Source organism: Microtus ochrogaster, chromosome X (genome assembly GCF_000317375.1).
Source record: "Microtus ochrogaster isolate Prairie Vole_2 chromosome X, MicOch1.0, whole genome shotgun sequence".
In the NCBI taxonomy this organism is placed as follows: domain Eukaryota; kingdom Metazoa; phylum Chordata; class Mammalia; order Rodentia; family Cricetidae; genus Microtus; species Microtus ochrogaster.
The window spans coordinates 39,225,887-39,247,042 of NC_022026.1; the positions used below are offsets into that span (position 1 = coordinate 39,225,887).

Sequence of the window (21,156 nt, forward strand, 5' to 3'; positions counted from 1 at the left end):
GAGAGAGAGAGAGAGAGAGAGAGAGAGAGAGAGAGAGAGAGAGTGTGAATGTGTGTCATTCATTCCTGAAAATAAAAATACAGCCTGTTCAATCAATGTAATGTTACTTGTATGTATGTTTTCAGGGTTGATCATTTGGTATTGCATAACCAACTGGTGTGTTCTTGGTTCATTTTTCAGGCAGGGCCTTATTATGTAGCACAGCCTGGCCTCAAACAAATTTGTGATCTTCTTGCCTCAGTCTCTCCAGTACAGAGAATATGGCCATGTGCCACCATGCGTTACTTTGTTCTCCCCTTTATTGAGTCATTCAGAATCAAGCCAATTACTTTTATTGGTTAACGTGTTTCATAGAAAAAATGTAGGAAATGGGTGAGAGTTGTAAAAAAATGAAATGTACTTTTCTATACATTATTATTTTATATAATTTTAATTGTAGGCCCAGCATTTGTACCAGTAAATATAAATATAATGAAAATTAATAACATTTTCAAAGTAGAAATATTCCCCTTAGAGATAATGTAATCACAGAATTAGAAGTCCTATCTCCTTGGTTGTATTAAAAAACAGCATTTGTAGTAAAAAAAATTAAGTATAAATAAACAAAGTCAAAGACAAATAAAACTAGGCATAAATAAACTCATGATACTCTTCATGGATGTCCATCACTGGATAGTACTGTCACATAGGAAGGAGTGTCTTGGAGAACCTGAGACATTTAGACCTTTTGTTTTGTTTTGTTTTTCAACAAAGGGTTCATTTGGGTCTCTTTTTTTAAAACTTGTGGGTTTTTTTTTTTGATATCTTCAGATTTGGTGTTTTGAAGTTTGCTCTTTTTAATTTCTATGTCTCCTTTCCCTTGCTGATAAACCATGATGTTTCTTTTTGGTTCTTATTCTACTTTTTCCTTCCCTGCTTCCATTTGGTATGTAAGTATGGAAAAAGTGGAAGACTTCATGGCCTTGGGGGAGGTTGGAAAGAAGGATCTCCAGTCCAGTAGAAGTGAAAAGGATGTAAATAGGTCAACTTCTGCCTTATCTTCTTCATGTAGTCTTTGACCTATTTCTAACTTTTTTGTTCGGTTCCACATAATCTCTCCTCTTCTTTTTGGATTCGGCTGAGTCCGGATTCCGGATGTTATTTAAAAGTTTAGCCTTTCCACATACTGAGCAATTTCCATTTTTCTTTTAATTGCATAAAGTTCATACAAGCTATCTGCTAGCATTAACAGTTTCATTTTTCCATCTTAATATTTTGATAAAATAACACAATCACAACAGATTTTTAAATGAAATATTAGCCAAGTTGCTGTGCACCTTTTGGCTTCTCCTTCTGGTTCACACTCCCTTGTGCTGAGAAGAGTTTCTGTGCATCTTTCTACACACAATAGCTTAAAAACCATTTAGGAAGATGTTAAAACAATTGCACACATGGTACCAGGCACACCTGAAAACACTTGAATTCTCTAACCTGAACTTTGGTATGCATCTTGGGCTCATTGGGAAATACAAGAAAAGGAATCTGACTGTGAAGGGTGGCCTAGCATTTGGAGTAATTTAGATGAAAAGGACTGATTTTTCTGGGACTGGAGACATGGATATTATTGTAGCTGAGATTCTCAGCGAGGATAGGAAGGACTGTCTCAGGAGAAAACAAATGTGTCTTGGGCTGCCTGCTGGTTTCAAAGGCCACCTTCCTTTACAAGATTTTTGCTTGGCTCTCACGGAATGAGGAGGCTAAACAGTTAACCACATGCCTATGGAAGATGTACAGAAATGCAGTAAATATGGCTCTGAGTCCTGTTTCATTCCTAGTGGGCCCAATGGGGCAAAAACGGAAGTTGCTTCCAAGGCAGAAGGGGTTTGGGAGTTGGACAAATCCTTGCTAATGATTTATGAGGGAAGAAGCTGATCTTTTCAGGGCACTAATGGGAGAGTAGCTTTAATCATGGGCCTGGGAAAGACTGAGGACAAGGTGGTAGACTGGAGTGTGAATGGTTTTTGCAGGGGTGGGTGGGTAGGAAGGAATCATTCAGACAGAGTCTACCTGGAATAGAAGTTGTCTTTGTGTAGTGATTGAAGTAAAAAAGAGCTAAATGCTTTGTATGGGCTTGTCTTGGGTAGGACTATAACAGCAGGCCAGGTCCTAGAAAACTCAATGCTGTGTACTTTTATTTGTGTGTGTGTGTGTGTGTGTGTGTGTTGGGAATGGAACTCAGGTTCTTACTCTTGTTAGAGAAACACTCTATTGCTAAGCTGTACCTGGAGCCCAGTAGTGTGCATTTTTGTACAGAGTCACTGCATTTGAGAGAGAGTCTGTGTCTTTATGCCAAGTGAGGTTTGATAGTTGGCAAGACAAGAGATCATGACATTTGTTCAGGATGGAAACTGATATCTTGCTTTTGATGCTGGGTGTTTCCCAATCAAATCTAAGGTCTGTCACAGGTGGTTCTCAATCTCATCCTAACAAGTCAGGAAACATGCTCTTTAGCTAACAACAGCCAAAATAACTTTTTCAAATCCCAGACAGTGCCCAACAGCAATATCCTCATCAGACACGTGATCAGATTCTGAAGCTGTATAACTCATGTGACATGATATATTTATTCCTCATGTAGTGTTAGCCACAAACACCTTTTTGGCAGAAAAACATCATTTTGATTTTTGTACAGTAAAGACATGATGAAGTAACATAGGCATCTTTGGAATGTGGTTAGTGGTTTTTCTCGAAGCCAATGGTCTGGGAAAATGTGGTGGGTGCTATGGCTTTTGAGACCACCTTTAAGAACTTCATCACTTTTCTGTGGTTGAAGAGGCCTTGCTCTTGACATTAACTGAACTCCAAGAGGTGTAACTCCTCTTTCGCTTGCATTGAAAGCAAGCATGTATGATTGTAATAATTAATGTTTGACATAGAAAGGAAGTGGAATCAGGAAACATGCCAAAATGAAATTCATCAAAATGGCCGAAGTACCACTCAGTTTCCTCCAGGAGCAAAGAGTATGGAATTGTTATTTGAATAACTTGATTTTCTTTATAAAAAAATAGAAAGGTAGGTTCTTATAATTCCCCCAACAATTCTGAAGTCTAAAGTAAGTGGATTAGGCTCAGCCATGGTGTAGAGGTATGTTTCCCACTTGCATATGTTGATTAAATCATATCCTATGTGTAAATAATCTTAGGATTTATCTGTCTTTGTGTATGGTTCTCTAGGCTTAAATATGAATATTTACTATGTTGGGATGGCAGTGATATACTCAGGATTCAATTTGTGTTAAGGTAGAACTATTTTTGCTATGATCTGTTCCCATCGTTCACAAAATTCTGCCACTGCTGGTTTAACATGGAAGTATACCATCACACTTTTCCCCCTGGAAGTGAATCCTGTTTCAGATATGTGTTGTGGAATAGAACAGGGAAGTGTGCAATAGGTTGGACTCTTACTGTGCTTATTCTTCCTCCTCATTCTCTTCCTCTTTAATCTACCATGTTTGGGAGGCTATCCACAGACTATTTTATCTTTTATATATTTCTATTTTAGTATTGTCCATAGCTTCTTGAAATCACATGTTTAAAATGAAGATTAAAAGAACATTGAAATCCGTGTTGTTCTGATAGTGTTTTACCAGCTTTTCAACCATCCTAGAAGAGATAGCTTTGTTGTCAAACCAGTTTTGGGAAATCTCACGGGATTGGCTACAGTTTCAATGTCTTCAGTTTTCTGCAGCCAGGGATTTGAACAGAAGAAGTGGGAGGATTGAGCTTGTGAAATTTAGATTGTCAGATTCCCATGCATGCCAGTCAGTGTGCATTTATAGAGACAACCAAAGAGATAGCTGCCCAGACTCAGACAATTATAGGTGTGTCCTGTTTTATACAACAGCTGCTGCCCTCAAACCGGCTTGTCAATCAACATGATCGTGAGAGTGGGGGAGGGAAGAGACTCTGATTAAAGAAATCCATGGTACACCCTTTACTTTCTCTATCTCCTGGTAAGCCGAGGATCTCTTAATCATATATTCTTTAAGGAGATGTTTGTAGGCATTGTTATTTGGCTGTATTTCTCTAGGAAAAGAAAAAAGGACCCTTTGAAATCTTTGATCCCTACTGTATAAGGAATGCAGAAAGTACTCACAAGGCATCTCACTATATTGTTATATTTCCTGGCTTTTTACTTTTGTGCAGTGGTTGATGTTTGATTCGTTAATGGGTAGAATGACAATATTCCAAGTACCTGTACATAGACCTAAGGCAGAGTTCATGTGTATTGTGTGGAACTGAAAGTTGTGAGGGAGGACATTTGTCAGGGAGTGAGAACAGAGCCTGGTTCTCTCCTATTCTGGAAGAGTTACATTCCATTGCCATGGCCTCATTAATCACACTGTGTGGAAGATGACGCTTGTCTTACTTGTTTGGTTGGTCATCATCAATATCTGTTTTCACTGGTGTTTAAAGTGTGCTTTGCAACAGTATGCTTTTAGTGGTGTGTGTACTTACATTATTATTGATTGTTACTTAAGCAAATCTAGTAAATTAATTTTCAACCAAGTAGTTGGGACAAAAGCTGTCAATTAAATAATATGAATTATAATTCCATATGAAACAATTATTTAGATCAGCAAAATTATTCACATCTGACTTGACTTTGAAATTTGTTTTCACAATTTTGTTTTTCAGGATAACCAAGCCACTAACCTTTGCTGATTGTGTTGGAGATGAACTTCCTTTAGGATGGGAAACTGTATATGATAAACAAATTGGAATTTATTACATGGACCACATAAATAGTAAGTACAGTGCCACATTTTCATTGCTATATGTGAGTTTTCTCTTTTGATTGTTTTGTTTTTCAGGTTTTTACATATAATCTCAAACATGATAAACCCTTGCTTTGTGAAGCAAAATGATTATGGTGCCCAATGAAATATTAAGGTTTTGTAATATGGTATACTAAGTTTTCTCTAGCTGAATTCTAAATACACAAAGTAGGCATATAGTTGTACCTCAATTCTGGTTTTACTGTTTCCTATAAGGAACAAATTTCCAAGGCATCCAGGAAGCAGGAAAACTTCTCATGCTGATTGCAAAGCAGAACTTAGAAGTTCTTAGAAGTTGACATGATTGTCCTTCCCTGATAGACAATGTCTGGAAACATTTCTTATAGCCAGGCCTGGGAGAGGTGCTGTTGGCATGTTGTGGGTGCAAACTAGGGCTGCTTCTCAACATCCTATATTGCTCAGGATGACTGCACCATACAGAATGAACATACTCCAAATGTGAGCAGAGCTGAGATGTAGAAACCCACAATCAGAGGCTGTACCTCATTCAATCCAGTCTTTGCTCTTGGTGTTCTGCATTTTCATCAGCCTTTTTTGACCAATACTCAATTAAAGGTTCCATTTCTGACTCTCTTTGCATTTTAATTCTAGCTTCTATCAGTACTTTTATCATTGTTATTTTGCCATGGGCCATGTAGCTTGGCTTTGCCTTGACTTGCTTTATTATGTATAGGTCTGCAGATCCACATTGTTCTTTACCTTAGTAACTTTGAAGGTCTTTCCCATGCTGGGCTTGTGGGGCTGACTTCTTGGGTCTGAGTCTTTGTGTCTTAGATTTCGGAGCAGTGGAGCTTTCCCATGTGGGTCTCTGAGCCTCGAGCAGTGCAGCTGTTTCAAAGTCTAGTCAGTGATGATTAGAGAAGGGGAATAAGTACTGTCCTAGCCCTGTACTTATTAGGCAGGTATCTAAGTGTCAGGAAGCTTTAAGGTGGATATATCACATACTGGAAAAGGTCAGAAGAGAAGCTTAGAGACAAGTTGAAGGTAGCCCTTCCACTGGCCCTTAGCATGCTCAGCATCTCATGATTGTGTGTGTTCAGAGGAAGGTGGCCATCTAGGGTTGTCTTCCCAACTAAGGTCTCCAGGGAAGCTTTGAATATATAACACCATCTTGCACTCCGGGTTCCCTGGTTTTGGTACTGTAGCTGTGTTACTAGGCTTCGCCCTTCTCAGGGCCAGGTGATATGGATGTTGATGCTTACCAGATGGCAAAGGCAGTGGATGTATATAACCTTCCTGGGAAGGCTGCCTGCTGCTGTGGGCCCAGGACCCCTTCTTGCCAGTCTTCTCTCATAAACTTAGCAGTCCCCTTCTCTGGTAGCCCCTGCTTGCCATTGTTGCTTTCCTACTCACAAACTATTCACAACAAACATTTCTAAAGTTCCTCTCTACTTCCTATTGTGTTCTAGCCCTGGGAACACAGGAGAGTGAGACAAGTTATCAACTCTTAAGGGTTTACTACTCTCGAAAGTGGACATGCATCTTAAGAGCAAGAGACAAAGAACTTTCTTCCAGCTACCATAAAAGCATAGCCCACCACATGAGAAACAGTAGGTGGGGACAACAGTTGTAGTGTAGTGCCCCCTCCTTCCCTAAAGACCTTTAGAGAATTCAATTTTAAAACTCTTTAAATGTGAGGTACCAATATTAAAATTGGAACTGTGTAGGTTTATGGTGATGTGAGGGACAAAAAGATCCTAGACTGGCAGCTTGTAAGGTTCCCAAGACCCTCAGGGACACTGGAGTAGTGTGAATAATGCTGTTCACCTGGCTGGTTACAGTGGGTCTTACAGCTGAATAAGCATAAATAACATCTGGGCAGTTATTAAAAAATGCCCTGCCCATGTCCCACGTTAGGACAACTGTATCTGGAACTCTGACACTGGGACAGGACTCTGACTTCTTGTATTTTGCATTTTTATTTCCGTTTTTGAAATAGAGAAGGCTTGGAGAACTTTCTAAGAGTCTGTAGTGACAGTGGTGACTAAATAGGGGCAAGTAGGTGGGGAGAGTGTTTCCAAGGAGGTCTTTGGAATAGTTTCTCTCTCTCTCACCCTCTTTCATTCCCTCCCTCCCTGCTACCATCCCTCCTTCTGTGTGGATGTGTGTGTATGCATGTATGTAAATGACAACATTTAGTATACCTTTTTAGCTCTGTAAAGTAAAATTCATAGATCATAAAGGAAAATATTTAAACGTAAACAGTGCAATCCTCCTCTGTTGATTTGTAAAACACTCTCATTTGACCCAAAGCAGTCATCCTGCATTCACCTCCATCTCTTTCTTCCCCCTATCAGTCTGGTTTTTTTGTCCCTTCTGCTTTGCCTATTCTAGACATTTCATATCAATGGGCTCAAACACTATGAGCCCTATTGATTCTGGCTTCCTTCAGTTAGCATTGTGCTTCTGAGACTCCTCCATATTGGAGGCTCTCCATGCTATTTTGGCATATCTTTATGACCCCTGGCATGTTGTGGGAGGGAGAACTCAGAGTAGGAATTCTTTGAAGATAGGAGTTAGGTTGATTCCCATTGTGACTAAGCTGGTGAAGCTAGGTGATACTACTTATGGTGGAAAGGAAAGCCTAGAATGAAGCAATGTGTGCTGTGCATTTTCTGACATGGTCTTGCTTTGGAGAGTGAAAGGCCATTGTGTGAGAATGAGCTGTGCTCTGAAGACTAGCTTAGAGTTACTTAGATCTGTGTAGGAGTTGAAGTCAGGAAGCAGATGAGAATCACAGGCTGGAACTCAAGAGAAAGATTGGAACTGGAGATATATCTGGGCTCTTCCCAGGCCTGCAGAATGAGAAGGCAGAAGTGGGAAATGTCACAATTTCAACTGTCAAGAGATATAAAGGTCAAGATAGAATAAGAAGAGGAGAGGAACAAGCTCAGTTAGGGACAGCAGTGTGTATATTATCCCACATTAAAGAGGTCTGGAAGAATAATGCTATACATACCCTATATAGTTTTAAGCTCATTTAGGTTCATCTTATCCAATGTATATTTTCTTGTATTATCTTTCCTTTCATCTCTGTAGCATTTTCTTTTCTGAGCTTTTGATACCATAGTAGAAGGTGGGCCATTCTTCAGAAAGTTTCATGATGTCGAACCTTCCATATTGTGCAACGTTGTAATTAATTAATTGACTAGTCCCGTAAAACGCCTGTCACTCAACTTGCAGATGTCATCTTGAACTCACTTGTTTGTGATTTTGCCCTTTTCATTTCAGAGCTTACCCAGATTGAAGATCCAAGGGAGCAGTGGAGGCGAGAACAAGAACGGATGCTAAAAGAGTATTTAGTTGTAGCCCAGGAGGCTCTCAATGCGAAGAAAGAAATCTACCAGATCAAGCAACAGCGATTTGAGCTAGCTCAGGAAGAATATCAACAGCTGCACAAATTGTGTGAGGATGATGGCCGCTCATATACCAGCTGTGAGTTGACTTGTCTCCTTCAATGAATATGTTTCTTTAAAGCCACTCTCTTTGCTGAGTTCTCTGAACCATAGTCAGCTTTATTTGGGCGAGACAGCTTTGTAAAGTCTCAGTTACATACTATTAGACAATCTATATTTATTAAGATGTCTATGTTGTATACAGATTCTAGAGTATGGTGACTAACAAAGAAAGATCAGGTGTGAATGGTGTAAAGTAAGCGGTTGAAGGCAGTGATGTGAAACAATCTCCTATTTCGTGATTGTCAGATTTTACTTGGAGGGTTCCACTTAGAGATGGCTGCAGTTAACACTGCTTGACTGAAATGATCTCTTGAAAAAGTTGCAGATGGCTCCATAAGTACGGAATGGGGAGATCCAGGAGTCTGCAGATATGTCAATCTCCTGTCTGTGTAAAGGCTGTTCCTAGGCTTTAGATATCATTAGGCTTTAGACTTGTTGGGCAGAACATTGAAGGAGGAAAAACCCAGTCTAATCCAGGTTTCTCTGATCCTTAAATAAGAGGCTCTCCTCTACTAGTCTCAAAAGGAACCTTGGTTAGTTTAAAGACTGCCAGCGATGGGCTTTCATTTTACAAACACTTAGCAGGCATCTAAGTATTGAAGGAGCCAGGTTTAGTTTCAAAAGACTGAGCTTTTTGTAACATGATCAGTCACTATTTGAACATGCTTGACCCTTTCCAAAAGAATTGCCTATACAGGTATACCTAGCCACCATTGTTCTGGGTGCCAATAATCTTGGAGAGAACATATAAACTTGGTAGTACTAGGTTTTGTTTTTATCAATAAAATCTAGTTGAGACATGGGAGTGGGGAAAATGACTAATGGCACTGCTTTATTACTAGGTATTTGATGCTGGTAATGGAGCTTTGACCACTAAAGATATAATCTTAGCTTTTTTTCTGTGTTGTAATTCAGAATGGAATTAAGGTCAAATGGTCATATGTTTTGTGCTCTTTTTTATTGCAACTACTTCTGAAGGTGCAAAGCTTAGAAGCTAAGAACTTTGGGGGAAGGGTTTGCTTCTGAAGCAGGAATTAAAGATATTTCCATTGCTATGTTTCTTGAGGGAATAGAGGCAACTCAGGTATAATGATGTGTTGTTTCCAAGTCATCTTATCTTTTGATCATAAGATACTGGTTCATCCATGTTTATTTTTTAAACTTTCCAGCAAAAAGTGATTGGCCAACTGAGCACTGAGCTATAGAAGCTTCCTTTTCTCTATACTTTTCTTTTAAGGCGGTGCTCTAATTTTGGTAGCAGAGCAATACTGGCTTCATAGAATGTATTGACAAGTATTGCCTTTCCTCCTCGAAAGAGTTAATGAGGATTTGATATCTACACTGCCATAACTTCACCAAAAAAAGTCCTGGAGCGTGAAGTTCAATTGGTCTCTACAATATTTTTTTTGAGACAGGGTCTTTCGCTGAATCTAGGGCTCCCCGATCAGGTTAGACTAGCTGGCTAGTCTACCATGTGGGTCCTAGAAATCCAATTCAAGTGCTTGGGTTTGGCAACAAGTGCCCCACCCACTAATCTATCTTGCTACCCCTTTCTCTTTTTTAATTTTTTAGAAACTGAACTGTAGGTTAGCGATTTAAAACTTTCTTAATTTTTACATAATTTTAAAAAATATAAATTTTTCTCCCTCAAAATTTAGTATGCTGTTTTTCCTTTCATTTTTTATGTGCTTCAGAATAATTTCTCATTTTTTTATGAATTAAATTTGACTCATGGGTTCTTTAGAAGTAAATTGCTAGACTTTAAAAAGATGCGCAGTTGCTGCTGATTTATTGCTATTGAAATATTGCTGATCTACTTTGCTATTTATTACTACTAATCTATTGCTCCCAGAAACTATACTAGGTAAGATTTCATTCTTTTGAGATATTTTTATGGCCTAACATGTATGGCTATCATAGTATCAGAAGGTTACAGACTTAGAGCCTCAAAGTCACACCAAACTGAAACATTGGCTTATAACTGGGTCTGATGTCATATAGTTAACAATTCTTAACCTTCGAGACAACTACATGGCAGAAATAAGGTTAATTAAATAAATTAATTATGATTAGCATTTTTGTAGCTAAAGAAGAGGCAAATATTGGCAGGGTTTTGTTGTTATGATTCATTTTAATACTATGGTTTTTCCCAGAAACCCTTATGTGCTTTATCTATTGCATGTTTTGGTTAGATTTCCAAGAAAGAATCTCAATTCTGAATTTAGAAGAAGGGACTCGATGAAATGGAGAGATGACTCAGTAGTTAAAGAGTACTTGTTCTTGCAGAGGACCTGGGTTTGGTTCCCAGCATCTACATGATGGCTCACAACTCCAGTTCCAGGGGGTCCAAAGCCCTATTTTAAGCTCTATGAACAAAAGGCACATGAGATACACAGACATACATGTGAGCAGAGCAAAGCACTTGTACACATAAAATAAAATCAATAAATCTAAAATCAAATTTTGTTTTAAAAAGAAAGAGAAGGAATACATGTCAGAAAAACTTGAATGAGGCAGGGCATTGCTGCCCATACCTTTAGTCCCTGCAGGTGGCTCTCTGTGAGTTTGAGGCCAGCCTGGTCTACTGAATGAGTTCCAGGACAGCCAGGGCTGTGAGAAAGAGAAAACCCTGTCTTGAAAAACCAAATTCGAAAAGAAAGAAAGGAGAAAAACTTGAACAATCTTTCTTACTAGTGACTGGAAAAGTAAAACTGAGTCAAGGGAAGGTATGGGCCATGACCTAGAAACTACCAATTTAGTTTGGTTTGAGCATGGAGCCTCAGCAGTGTATGACCTTGAAAATACAAATATCCTTAAAGTACTCACTTTGGGGAGGAGTGAGTTTGGGGGAGCAGTGTGGTGCTGAGCCTATGGAGCAAGATTATTCACTGCTTAATGTCCCATGGAGTTGAGACACTGACAAGATTATTTTTTATGTTTCCATGGGCTTTTCAGTCCCTTGATATTTGGGCAAAAAAGGAATTATATTCAATTATATTTCTTCCTCAGTTAGAAAGACTTAAGATACTGTCTTTGAAGGGACCTCTGTGTCTCCAGTAGAGGTAGCTGATGACTCGGTGGTGTAGTGATGTTAGGACGTGTTCAACAGGTTCCATCGCCTGACCTGCTAGAAGTAACCTTCTAGACCCAGTGTCTTCTCCAGGAGTAGGCTATCTTGAAGGCCAGAGTTGGGCCTGCCTGTTTTCAGGAAAAGGCTGAAGATGCCAATGGAGCTTCCTGGGGCCTATCAACTCACCAGGGAAAAAGTCAGCTATGAATGGAATCCAGGAGTTAATCCAAGTGGTTTATCAAGTGGCTGCTGTCCCTAGGATTTCCACCAGGCCTTTTCAGTGTTCTGTTTAACCTGAGCTACTGATTACAATGAGGAAAACCCTGCAAGTCATGACTCAACTGAATTCTTTCTAGCCACAGGGTAAAGTTCAGTATAGTGATCCTGTTGGCTTAAATGCCTGTGCTCTAACAGATGGTTTATAGGCAACAGTAGAGGGCCTGGAACCGTGTTTAGGAGCTGCTTCTGGCTGACTCCATAGCACACCTGGCTCCAATCAGCCACATGGGATGTCTCTATATGCCAGCTAATCAATTCAAGCAAGGAGGTAGCTATTTCTTTGCTGTGGTACTGGGAACTGAGTACTATTTATCTAGATTTGCTTTCTATTAATTACTTCCTCCATTGATAATAACTTGAAATGAAAGGAAAACAGTATTCAATAAGCTAATATTTCTTGTATGTTAGTATGATTGCCATTGATAATCACATGCTGTGATCTTCTTTGTTTTCTCAAAAAAAAAAGTGAAATGAGGCTGGGGAGATAGTTTTAGTCATTAAAATGCTTGCCTTGTAACCATTAGGACCTGAGTTCAATCTCCAGAACCCATGTAAAAAAGCTGGGTATCATGCCACATACTTGTAATCCTAGCACTGAGGAAGGTAGAGACAGGTGAATTCCCCAAGGACCACTGATCAGTCAGCCTATCCTACTTGGCAGTTTCAAGTCAGTGAGAGAGCTTGTCTCCGAAAAAAAAAAAATGTGGTACCTAAGAAACAAAATCTAAGCCTATCGTTGATCTCCACTACACTTGTGCTCTGGCACAGATATGAACAAGCAGATTTATACACAAGCAAATACTCCCCCCACACACAGAGAGAGAGGAGAAGCGGGAGAGAGAATGAGAAACAATATCATTTGGACTAAATTATTTCTTTAAGGTAATGTACCGAGGAGATGATTGGACTTAGATTGGAACCCAGATGTGTTTGTGACATTCAGTTCTCTGTACTCTTTCTTAGACAAGGAAAAGGCATATTAGAAGTGCTGATTGCAATTTTGAAACACATTTAGCCCTCCTCCATTTCCAAGTTATCTGAAAATAATGACTGACTATAAATTAATAAAGTGACTAAAACTTATGCAAAACACATGAGGTAACTACAAGTGAGAGTTCTTTCTATTTCTTGACTTTCTTGTGGACCACATTGGATCAATACATCATCCATTCATTTTTTCCGCAGACATTTAGTGCCTGCTGTTGGTGTGAGCTAAATTCTGGGGATATAATTCATCCCTAATGGCTGGTTGTCAGAACAATGAAGTAACAATGATACACTTAGAAACAAACTAAAACAGCCATTTCTAATGCTGGAACAGAAGGATATCGAGAGGATTAGAGGACTGGAAGTGCATTTTGCCCACACTCTTCACACATTTACCCCTGAGTTATAGAATCACTACAATGAAACTCCATTCACTGAAGGAAAATTTTGTGCCAATGCTGGGCCATCTGGTATCTAATAGTATCTGAACCTTGTTCCTGACTAAAACAAATTCAGATTCTCTGCTGTATTAGGGAAAACATGTCTCCAGGAACAGAGATCACAACCCTCCTTCATGTCTATGAGCACCTGAACTCACTGCCTATTGTACAGTCCTATTTTATGCTTTGTAGACCACTCAAGATGAAACAGTTCTACACTGGACACACCCCTACTTTTTCCTACAGCTCCATTTTGTAGAATTCTCTTCTACATTTTTCATTGCAACATGTTCTTCTGTTTGCCTTCCTTTTACTGATTAATGCATTCTTTATCTCAGCAATTTTTTTTCTGTAGTTACTCCCTCATTCTTGTGAAACTCTAGCCTCTGCATGAATTTAGATGAACTATGTGACCATTTGCAGGAGCCTTTGGAAAACAATTCTTGTCTGTGGTAGAACTGTAGTCTAAGCCACAGGTCTGCAAACTATGCTAGGCCTGCAGGCTGAATTCTATCCATGAAGGTGTTTGTGAAAACATCTTCTTGGAACTGAGCCATGACCATTTACTCACTTATTGTCTATGGCAGTTACAACAGTGAATAAACTATTTGAGACAGGCTGTATGGCCCAGAGAACCAAGAAAATATATTTAATATTTGTGTCTTTTTGGGAAAAGTTTCTCAGCCTCAGTCTACACCAGTTGTCAACCATGGGGACAAGTCTCCTGGAGGGCCTTTATCAACTGCTACTGCCTGTTAATTAGCTGTGGATGGAGTTGGACATTTTTATTGTTTGTTCCTTTACAGTCTCTCAGGTAATTCTTGAGTTGAGGTCTGGTGGCCTAGATTGCCTGTGACTTGTCCCATCTAGCAGCAGGAATGTAACTTTATTATCATGGTTCCAAGAATGAGCTGAGCTGCCCCAAGTGTCTCTGGGTGCCTGGGAAAGAGGCGGCCTTATCTCCGGTGAGAACGTGCTGACTCATCCTGGATTCTTTGGTCAGGTGGTGGCAAAGCTTGACCTTATCAGCCATCAGTGCTGCCAACATTCTTTCTGAGGCTCCAAGCCTATCCCACTCAGACTATCTTCCATCGGCACTCTGCTAAAGGTTTTCTCATCTGCTTGTCTGGCTTAGGATGAGGGCTTTAGGCAATCCTGTCATCCTTTTGTTTCCCTTCCCACAGGCAGGTTGGAGCAGGCCAGAGAAAAATAGATCACGCAGCATTTTTCTCACATGTTAGTCAGCAAGCCTCAGTTTCGAAGGCTACAGATGGGCAAGCATGTTTACTGAGAATTACTCACCAGGCTCTAAAGTCCTAGTTGTGATTCCTCCTGTGAATGATGGCATAGTGCAGGTCAAGTCACCACAACCCCAGTATTTTCCTGTATATAAGAGGAAAACTATTATCCTTTTCCCTGCTTGACAAAGATTTTGTGAAAATAGGCAAAATGCATGTGCAAGGCACTCTATGATAATAAGGTATACTTTGACTTGTTGTGGTCTAGCTAAAACTATGACATTATTATTATATCATCCAAAGCAACATTATATTCCTGAACAGACCCCCCCTTAAGTTTAATGTCTTTCTACATTGAACTGTCAAAAGAGAAGAGGTACTTGGGGTGGGAGTCTGATCTTTATTATAAACCTCAGGGCTGGAGGTAGGCAGCTGTCATGTAATAAAAGTGACATGTGTGCTGTGAGAAGGAGTCAGGAGTCCAAGCTATTCCTTGGACTCTGAGAGTGGTTCTGATAGACTTACTGGAACTCAGCATTTTATTTATAAGTTGAATTATACTATTAAAAGTTTTGCAGTGCTCACAACTATTCTTAGCATCTGGAGATTAAATATATTCACAGCCTTGGGTGCCTGGACTGCCTTTTCCTTCATCTCAGACTTGAGATTCTTAATTTTAGACAGGAACAGAAATGGTTTCAGTGTAGCCTGGACACTAAGCAATTCTTGAACAATGGAATCGTCCCAAGATTGGGTTGGGGATTTTCACTGTTGGATTTGGAGCCTCTGTGGTGGTAGTCTTGTTTCATGAAGCACCCCATCTATCTTAAGTATACCAAGCATGGCTACTAATTGGTGTTATGGTTTTGTTAGGGAGAAGCAAGAGGTGCAGGTATGGAGGGGTTCCTGTGTAGATGTACAGTAGTGGCCACCTCAGCTCTCATGTGTTTTTCAAGTCCCTGATAATTTTTCCTATAAAATTTCAAAGGCGGGAACAGTTTTTTTGGTCTGTGTTACTTAGTATGTGTGTGTTTTCAAGTGTGCACCTACATGTGTGTGTGCATGGGTACACATGTGTGCATATGAGTGCACATGTCTGTGGAGACCAGACCTCAGGTATTGTTCCTTAGGGGCTTTCTAACAACTATTATTTACTTTTTGGAGACAGAGTCTCCCACTGATTAGGCTAGGCTGTCTGGCCAGCAAGCCCCAGGGATTCAGCTATCTCTGTCTTTTTAGCACTGGGATTACAAACACATACCACCATACCTAGCTTTTTATGCAGGTTCTGAAGATTGAAGTCAGGTCCTTATGCTTCTGTGGCAGGTACTTTATACCCTGAGCTTTCTCCCAGGCTCTGCTGTTACTAGCTTTTAACATGGGATTTTTGTTCTTTTGGTTTGTTTTCAAGACAGAGTTTTTCTGTATAACCCTGACTGTCCTGAAACTTACTGAGTTTAAGGCTGTTGAATTTTGATGGTAGGGTTAGTTTCTAGTCTCAGTGGGAAAGATCCCAGATGTTAACAATTGCCATTATCCTCCTGTTTTAAGTTGACAAGTTTAACTTGAATGTATTACATTTAACCAGAGACCTTTAAGCCTGGTGTAGTGTGTGTGTGTGTGTGTGTGTGTGTGTGTGTGTGTGTGTGTGTGTGTGTGTAAAAGTGGGCATACACAATATGTGTGTGGAGGTTAGAAGGCAACCTTACCTGTTGGTCTTTACATTCCACCTTGAAACACAATATCTTGTTGTTGCACACATGTGTTGCCAGATTGGTTGACCTAAAAGCCTCTGCAGATTCCCCTGCCTCCACCTCTCATTTTATTGTAGGGACACTGGGATCACAGATGTGCAGTACTACACCTGGCTTTACATGAGTTCTGGGGATTTATCTTAGGTCTTGATGTTTGGGTAACAAGTACTTTGCCAATTAAGCCATTTCCCTAGCCCTGATGTGGACATTTTTTATAAATGATTTTTGCTTGTTAAAAACATTGTTTGAGGCACTGGAGAGATGGCTCACCAATGTCTTTCAGGATCCAGGTTTGATTTCCAGCCACCCACATGGTGGCTCACAATCATCTATAACTCCAGTTCCTGCAATCCAATGTCCTCTTTTGGCTCCGTGGGCACCAGGCACTCCGTAGTATATAGACATACATGCAGGCAAAATACCCATACAATTTAAAATTTTTTAAAAACAACATTGCTTGAGCCATAACATTCATTGTTGATCTTAAATGAAACTCACGAATCAGGTAACATTGATAGTTCTATAGAATTTGGAAATAAACATTCTTATCTAAGATAGAATTCTGGTGTGTGGGTAGGTTGGGTGGGGGACTGCTGTCGGTTAAATGCCAGACTGTTTTCATGCTATGAAATTGTCTATGAATGATCTGTATCCCTTGCCTAAGAATTTTGGATTTTGTTCTTGTTTGTGACAGGGTCTCACTCTGTAGCCCATGCTGGCCTTCAGCTTAAAGCAGTCCCTTTGCCTCAGATTCCCAAGTCCCGGACTACAGGTGTGAGCTACCATGACCAGCTAAGAATTGCATTATAAAAATGTTTTCCTCCATGTCCTTGGAAGACCACAATTCTAAGTATATGACAATTTGAGATAAAACTGGCAGACATTGCACTCTTCCAGATATTTATTTCCAGTAGATTCGGTTGTTTGAAGTTCTGACTAAATGAGGCTTAAATAGTAGATTTTCCATAGAGCTGTTTTTAAAATAGGAGCTCTGAACTGCTCAAATTAACTTTGGATGTGGTTCTAATTGAAGTTTTAAATAATCTTGCTGTGTAAGCTACTTGATGGTTTTAAGCTGTCCTTTCCAATATAAAGTGAAGAAAGGATCTTGAATTAAATTCTAGTTGTGAGCATCTAAGTTAAACCATGAGAGTGTCAATCATAGGAACTAAAATCACAGGAGTGAAAGAACTGGGCAACAAGCACCAGGAAGCTGATAATACTTGAGTGGGTTGGCTCACAAATGAAGACCATGGAACTGTGGAAGAGAAGCGAAATCAAGTTGCCATAATACAAACCACCAAGCCTTCAACTATGTAAACAAAAGTCATAGTAATAAAAGGAAAAAACAGCATAGAAGGTGAGGTGGGCAGGGACAGATACTGGCTATCTCAGCCACTTGAATGCCAGAAAGGGTTTGTAGCTTTGTGTGGACCGGAACAGATCTGTGGGGTTTATTCACCCCAGGTATTGACTACTCATACCAATGACACTGTGTCTTTAAAAAGCATTAAATCACATATTTGACACTGTTTAAGAAACTATAGCTTTCTTATTTTAGCCAGACATCCAAACAGACTGAGGATCAAAGTGTGAACATATTACTTCAGTTTCTAAGGAACAAATAATCACACTGCCTTCATTCTGGTTAGACAGACACAGTAACTAGATTTTGGCAGAACTGGAAAGCTATCTGCCTTTTAATATTTATGTTCTTAGTAGTTTTTTTTTCTTTCTCATGGTAACAGTTACCCATCTGGAGAATATAGATGTAAAGACAATAAAGATAAAATCCTTTGACATGAAACCATGGGGAATAACAATAGTTAACTTTATGATTCCATCATTTAGTCACTTCTGTGTGTTTATATGGGAAAGAAAGTAACTAAACAATTTTCCATACCATATTCTTTTCTCTCATGTCTATGTGGGCTTTAACCCGCATAGATTTGTAATAGAAGTAAACAGTTTATTTACCTGTCACTTACGCTTTTTTATGTGAACATGTATAAAATTCGAGTGCAAAAATCAAACCTCAAGAAGATTTGAGGTTGTGAAATGTTAATAATTTTGGAGCCAGAATCCATGTGTAAATCCCAGACTGAGAATCAGTTATTAACATGGTGAATCAGAAGTTTCTTTTGTTCATTTATTTTAAAGACCCTGTTATAAAATAAAACATTTTCTTTTTCCTTAGCCTTCTCCGGATATTCAACTAATACAAAGTATGATCCACACCAGATTAAAGCAGAAATAGCAAGTCGCCGGGACAGGGTAAGTAAAACCAGGGTTTTCACAAATGGAAGCACTGTATGTATTTTTATGTAATGATATTTATCGTGATTCATTGTGTGGTCATTGGTATGTCTGATACCAAGATATTGGTAAGATTTTTATTTCCCAAATTATTGTTGCATTTTGCTTTATTTTGCACTTGTTTTGCAATAGCATAAAAATATTTTGTTTTGAAGCTGTTGCTCATCAGGCAAAAAGTAGCCAGTTTCCATTGGATGTTTTATAGGATAGACTATAAACCATCCAACCATTTGGGAAGATGGAACGGTGTCTGGGCCCAGTGCCACAGCGCTTCCAGTAGAATATTGCTTTTGACCCTTGGTATCTGTTGTTCTCCTTGAGTTGCTAGTCCCCAAAGAGCCAGTTCCTAATAGCCAGTGCTTCATCAAAAGGATTCTGATCCTTCCCTGGTGACACCTACATTCATTAAGTGACACCTTGTCTCATCCCTTTAGGCCCTATTCACCTGCTTGTCTGAGAGAGGATCCGTATATAGTTTTGTGACAAAGCTCGGGAAATATCTTGGTAATGAGGCCTCCTCTTTTACTGGTGTGCCATTCCATAAAATAGGCTATGTGTGTTTCAGTTCTCAAGTTTTAAACTCAGCAAAAAAAACCACCAGTAGATCTTAAATTTGCAGGTTTGTAGGCCTATTACCCTGTGGTTTGATGGAAACATAGATTAGGTTCCAGAATCTATTTAAGGAATCATATCAGGGAATTGAGGTTCAGGTAGTCAGAGGCTCCAAGTATCCTTGGTAACATCTATGAGAAATAAATACAAGTGAAGATGATAAAATTTTACATTTTGTGATATGTACATTGTTAGCCTCAAAAACAACAACTAGTCCCCACTTGCATAGGACCTGTCAGAATTAGAGGTTTAAAAATTATTCATTGGAGCCGGGCGGTGGTGGCACACGCCTTTAATCCCAGCACTTGGGAGGCAGAGGCAGGCGGATCTCTGTGAGTTCGAGACCAGGCTGGTCTACAAGAGCTAGTTCCAGGACAGGAACCAAAGCCACAGAGAAACCCTGTCTCGAAAAACCAAAAAACGGAAAAAAAATTATTCATTGGAAAATTTCATACATGTATATAATGAAATATAATCATATCCACTAACCATTTCCCCCCTTCCAACTCTCCCCCTATCCTCTCGACACATCTCTTTTCCAACTTTGTGTCTTTTCTTTCTTTCTTTGATAACCTAAGTCCAATTAGTGTTTGCCCGTATGTGTGGGTATCTACTTCAGCATGGGAGTTCTACCAGTGACCACATTCTGACAAGAAGATGATTTTTTTCCTTCCCCATCAGCTATTAACTTCTCAGTAAGGGACCCTCTTCTCCATCTATGCTGGAATTGTGGCTGGCTTGATTTTGTGCAAGTCTTGTAGCAGGTAGCCAGAGTTGCTGTGAGTTCACAAGAGCAACACCATGCTACATCCAAAAGACAGTTTTTTATAGCACTCCTTAGGAGTGGGTTTTTTTTTTCATCTAAGTAAGGCAGTTTTCCTAGAGTAGTGCAGAGTGGGTGATTCATGCAGTAGAAAGCTAAGGAATAACTTGGATGACTATTGTACAAATAATTTATTGCTGCTTGGATTTGAAAAAAAAATTGTTTTCAGCTTTCCAGATTAAAACGAGAGCTGACCCAGATGAAGCAGGAACTGCAGTACAAAGAGAAGGGTGTGGAGACCCTACAAGAGTGAGTTACTTGCATGTGTACATGGGAGCATTTTCTTGTGATTTCCTTTTTTCTGACACATTTCATACCTGAACGTGTTATGTTCAAAAGTCTCAAGACTGTAGCTTTTATGCTTTCATTTTTGCTCATTATTTTCTGATCTCAAACATCAGAATCTTTCTTTTCCTTGCGGATACCTTATTTCTTCAAATGGAAGTACTTGGGAAGCAAAACCCTTTTTATATTTATGCATACATTTTAAATAGATGTACTGCTTAAGACTCACATGACTATTTACCTTTAAATTCAGGATTGTATTAGTTTCTCTTAAATTTTTTAATTCTAAATTTAATTCTAATAAAATTACAGTCTAGTTTCTCAGTCTCAGTAATCACATCTGAAGTTCTCAGTGGTCACACATGGGAAGGACATATTTTCTGTACCATGACAATAGTGATATTTTGGGCTAGATGTCTCTTGGTGTGGACCATCCTGCACACCAAAGAACTGTGCAGCAACCAACTCCCATTGTGACAATTTGTAATATATCCAGACATAGTCAAGTGCCTGCAGTTGAGAAGCACAGGGCCAATGGGTACACACTGAGCAGCATAGGCTTTAGACACCCATCACAGAAAGTACTGCTGGACAGTGCAAGACTAATTCCTTTTCACCCTTGCAGTTAGAACCGTATTCCTATAAACAGTTTGAGGAGAAATTTCTTACAATTCAATTTAATATAACACAATTGTATTAAATCAGCACATTAAGTGAGTGAGAGTCAGGTTATAGATGGTGATAATGTTGGCCTGAAAGAATTAGTCTTCTTAAGAAAGTAGTGTAGACTTATTTCCTCAGAGACCTTTCAGAGCCTGGTTCCACTGGCTAAACTTGGCATGTGCTTTCTGTGCCTGTGTTTCTCCTCTTTACTCGATTGTCTTAGCCATTCTGCTTGCTACAACAAAATACCATCTGCTGGGTGGCTTAAAGAACTGTCTTTTATTTCATAATTATGCATGTAGTCTGGAAGTCTGAGTCTGTTCCTAGAAATGACCCAGTTCCAGACTTGGAGTCACCTTTACACTGACTGTATCCTTACATGGCTGAGAGAGAT

At 39.4% G+C, this 21,156-nt stretch overlaps 1 protein-coding gene across 2 annotated transcripts in view; it reads left to right on the forward strand.

Moving 5' to 3' along the window:
- Nucleotides 1-21,156, forward strand: part of Wwc3 (WWC family member 3) — a 108,977-nt gene that overhangs the window by 37,311 nt on the left and 50,510 nt on the right. For both annotated transcript variants that reach the window (XM_013350590.2, XM_005358700.3), the window contains exons 2-5: nucleotides 4,677-4,786; nucleotides 8,069-8,272; nucleotides 18,261-18,337; nucleotides 19,984-20,063. In XM_013350590.2, the coding sequence (XP_013206044.2) occupies nucleotides 4,677-4,786; nucleotides 8,069-8,272; nucleotides 18,261-18,337; nucleotides 19,984-20,063 (471 nt within the window). The remainder of the gene's footprint in view (nucleotides 1-4,676; nucleotides 4,787-8,068; nucleotides 8,273-18,260; nucleotides 18,338-19,983; nucleotides 20,064-21,156) is intronic.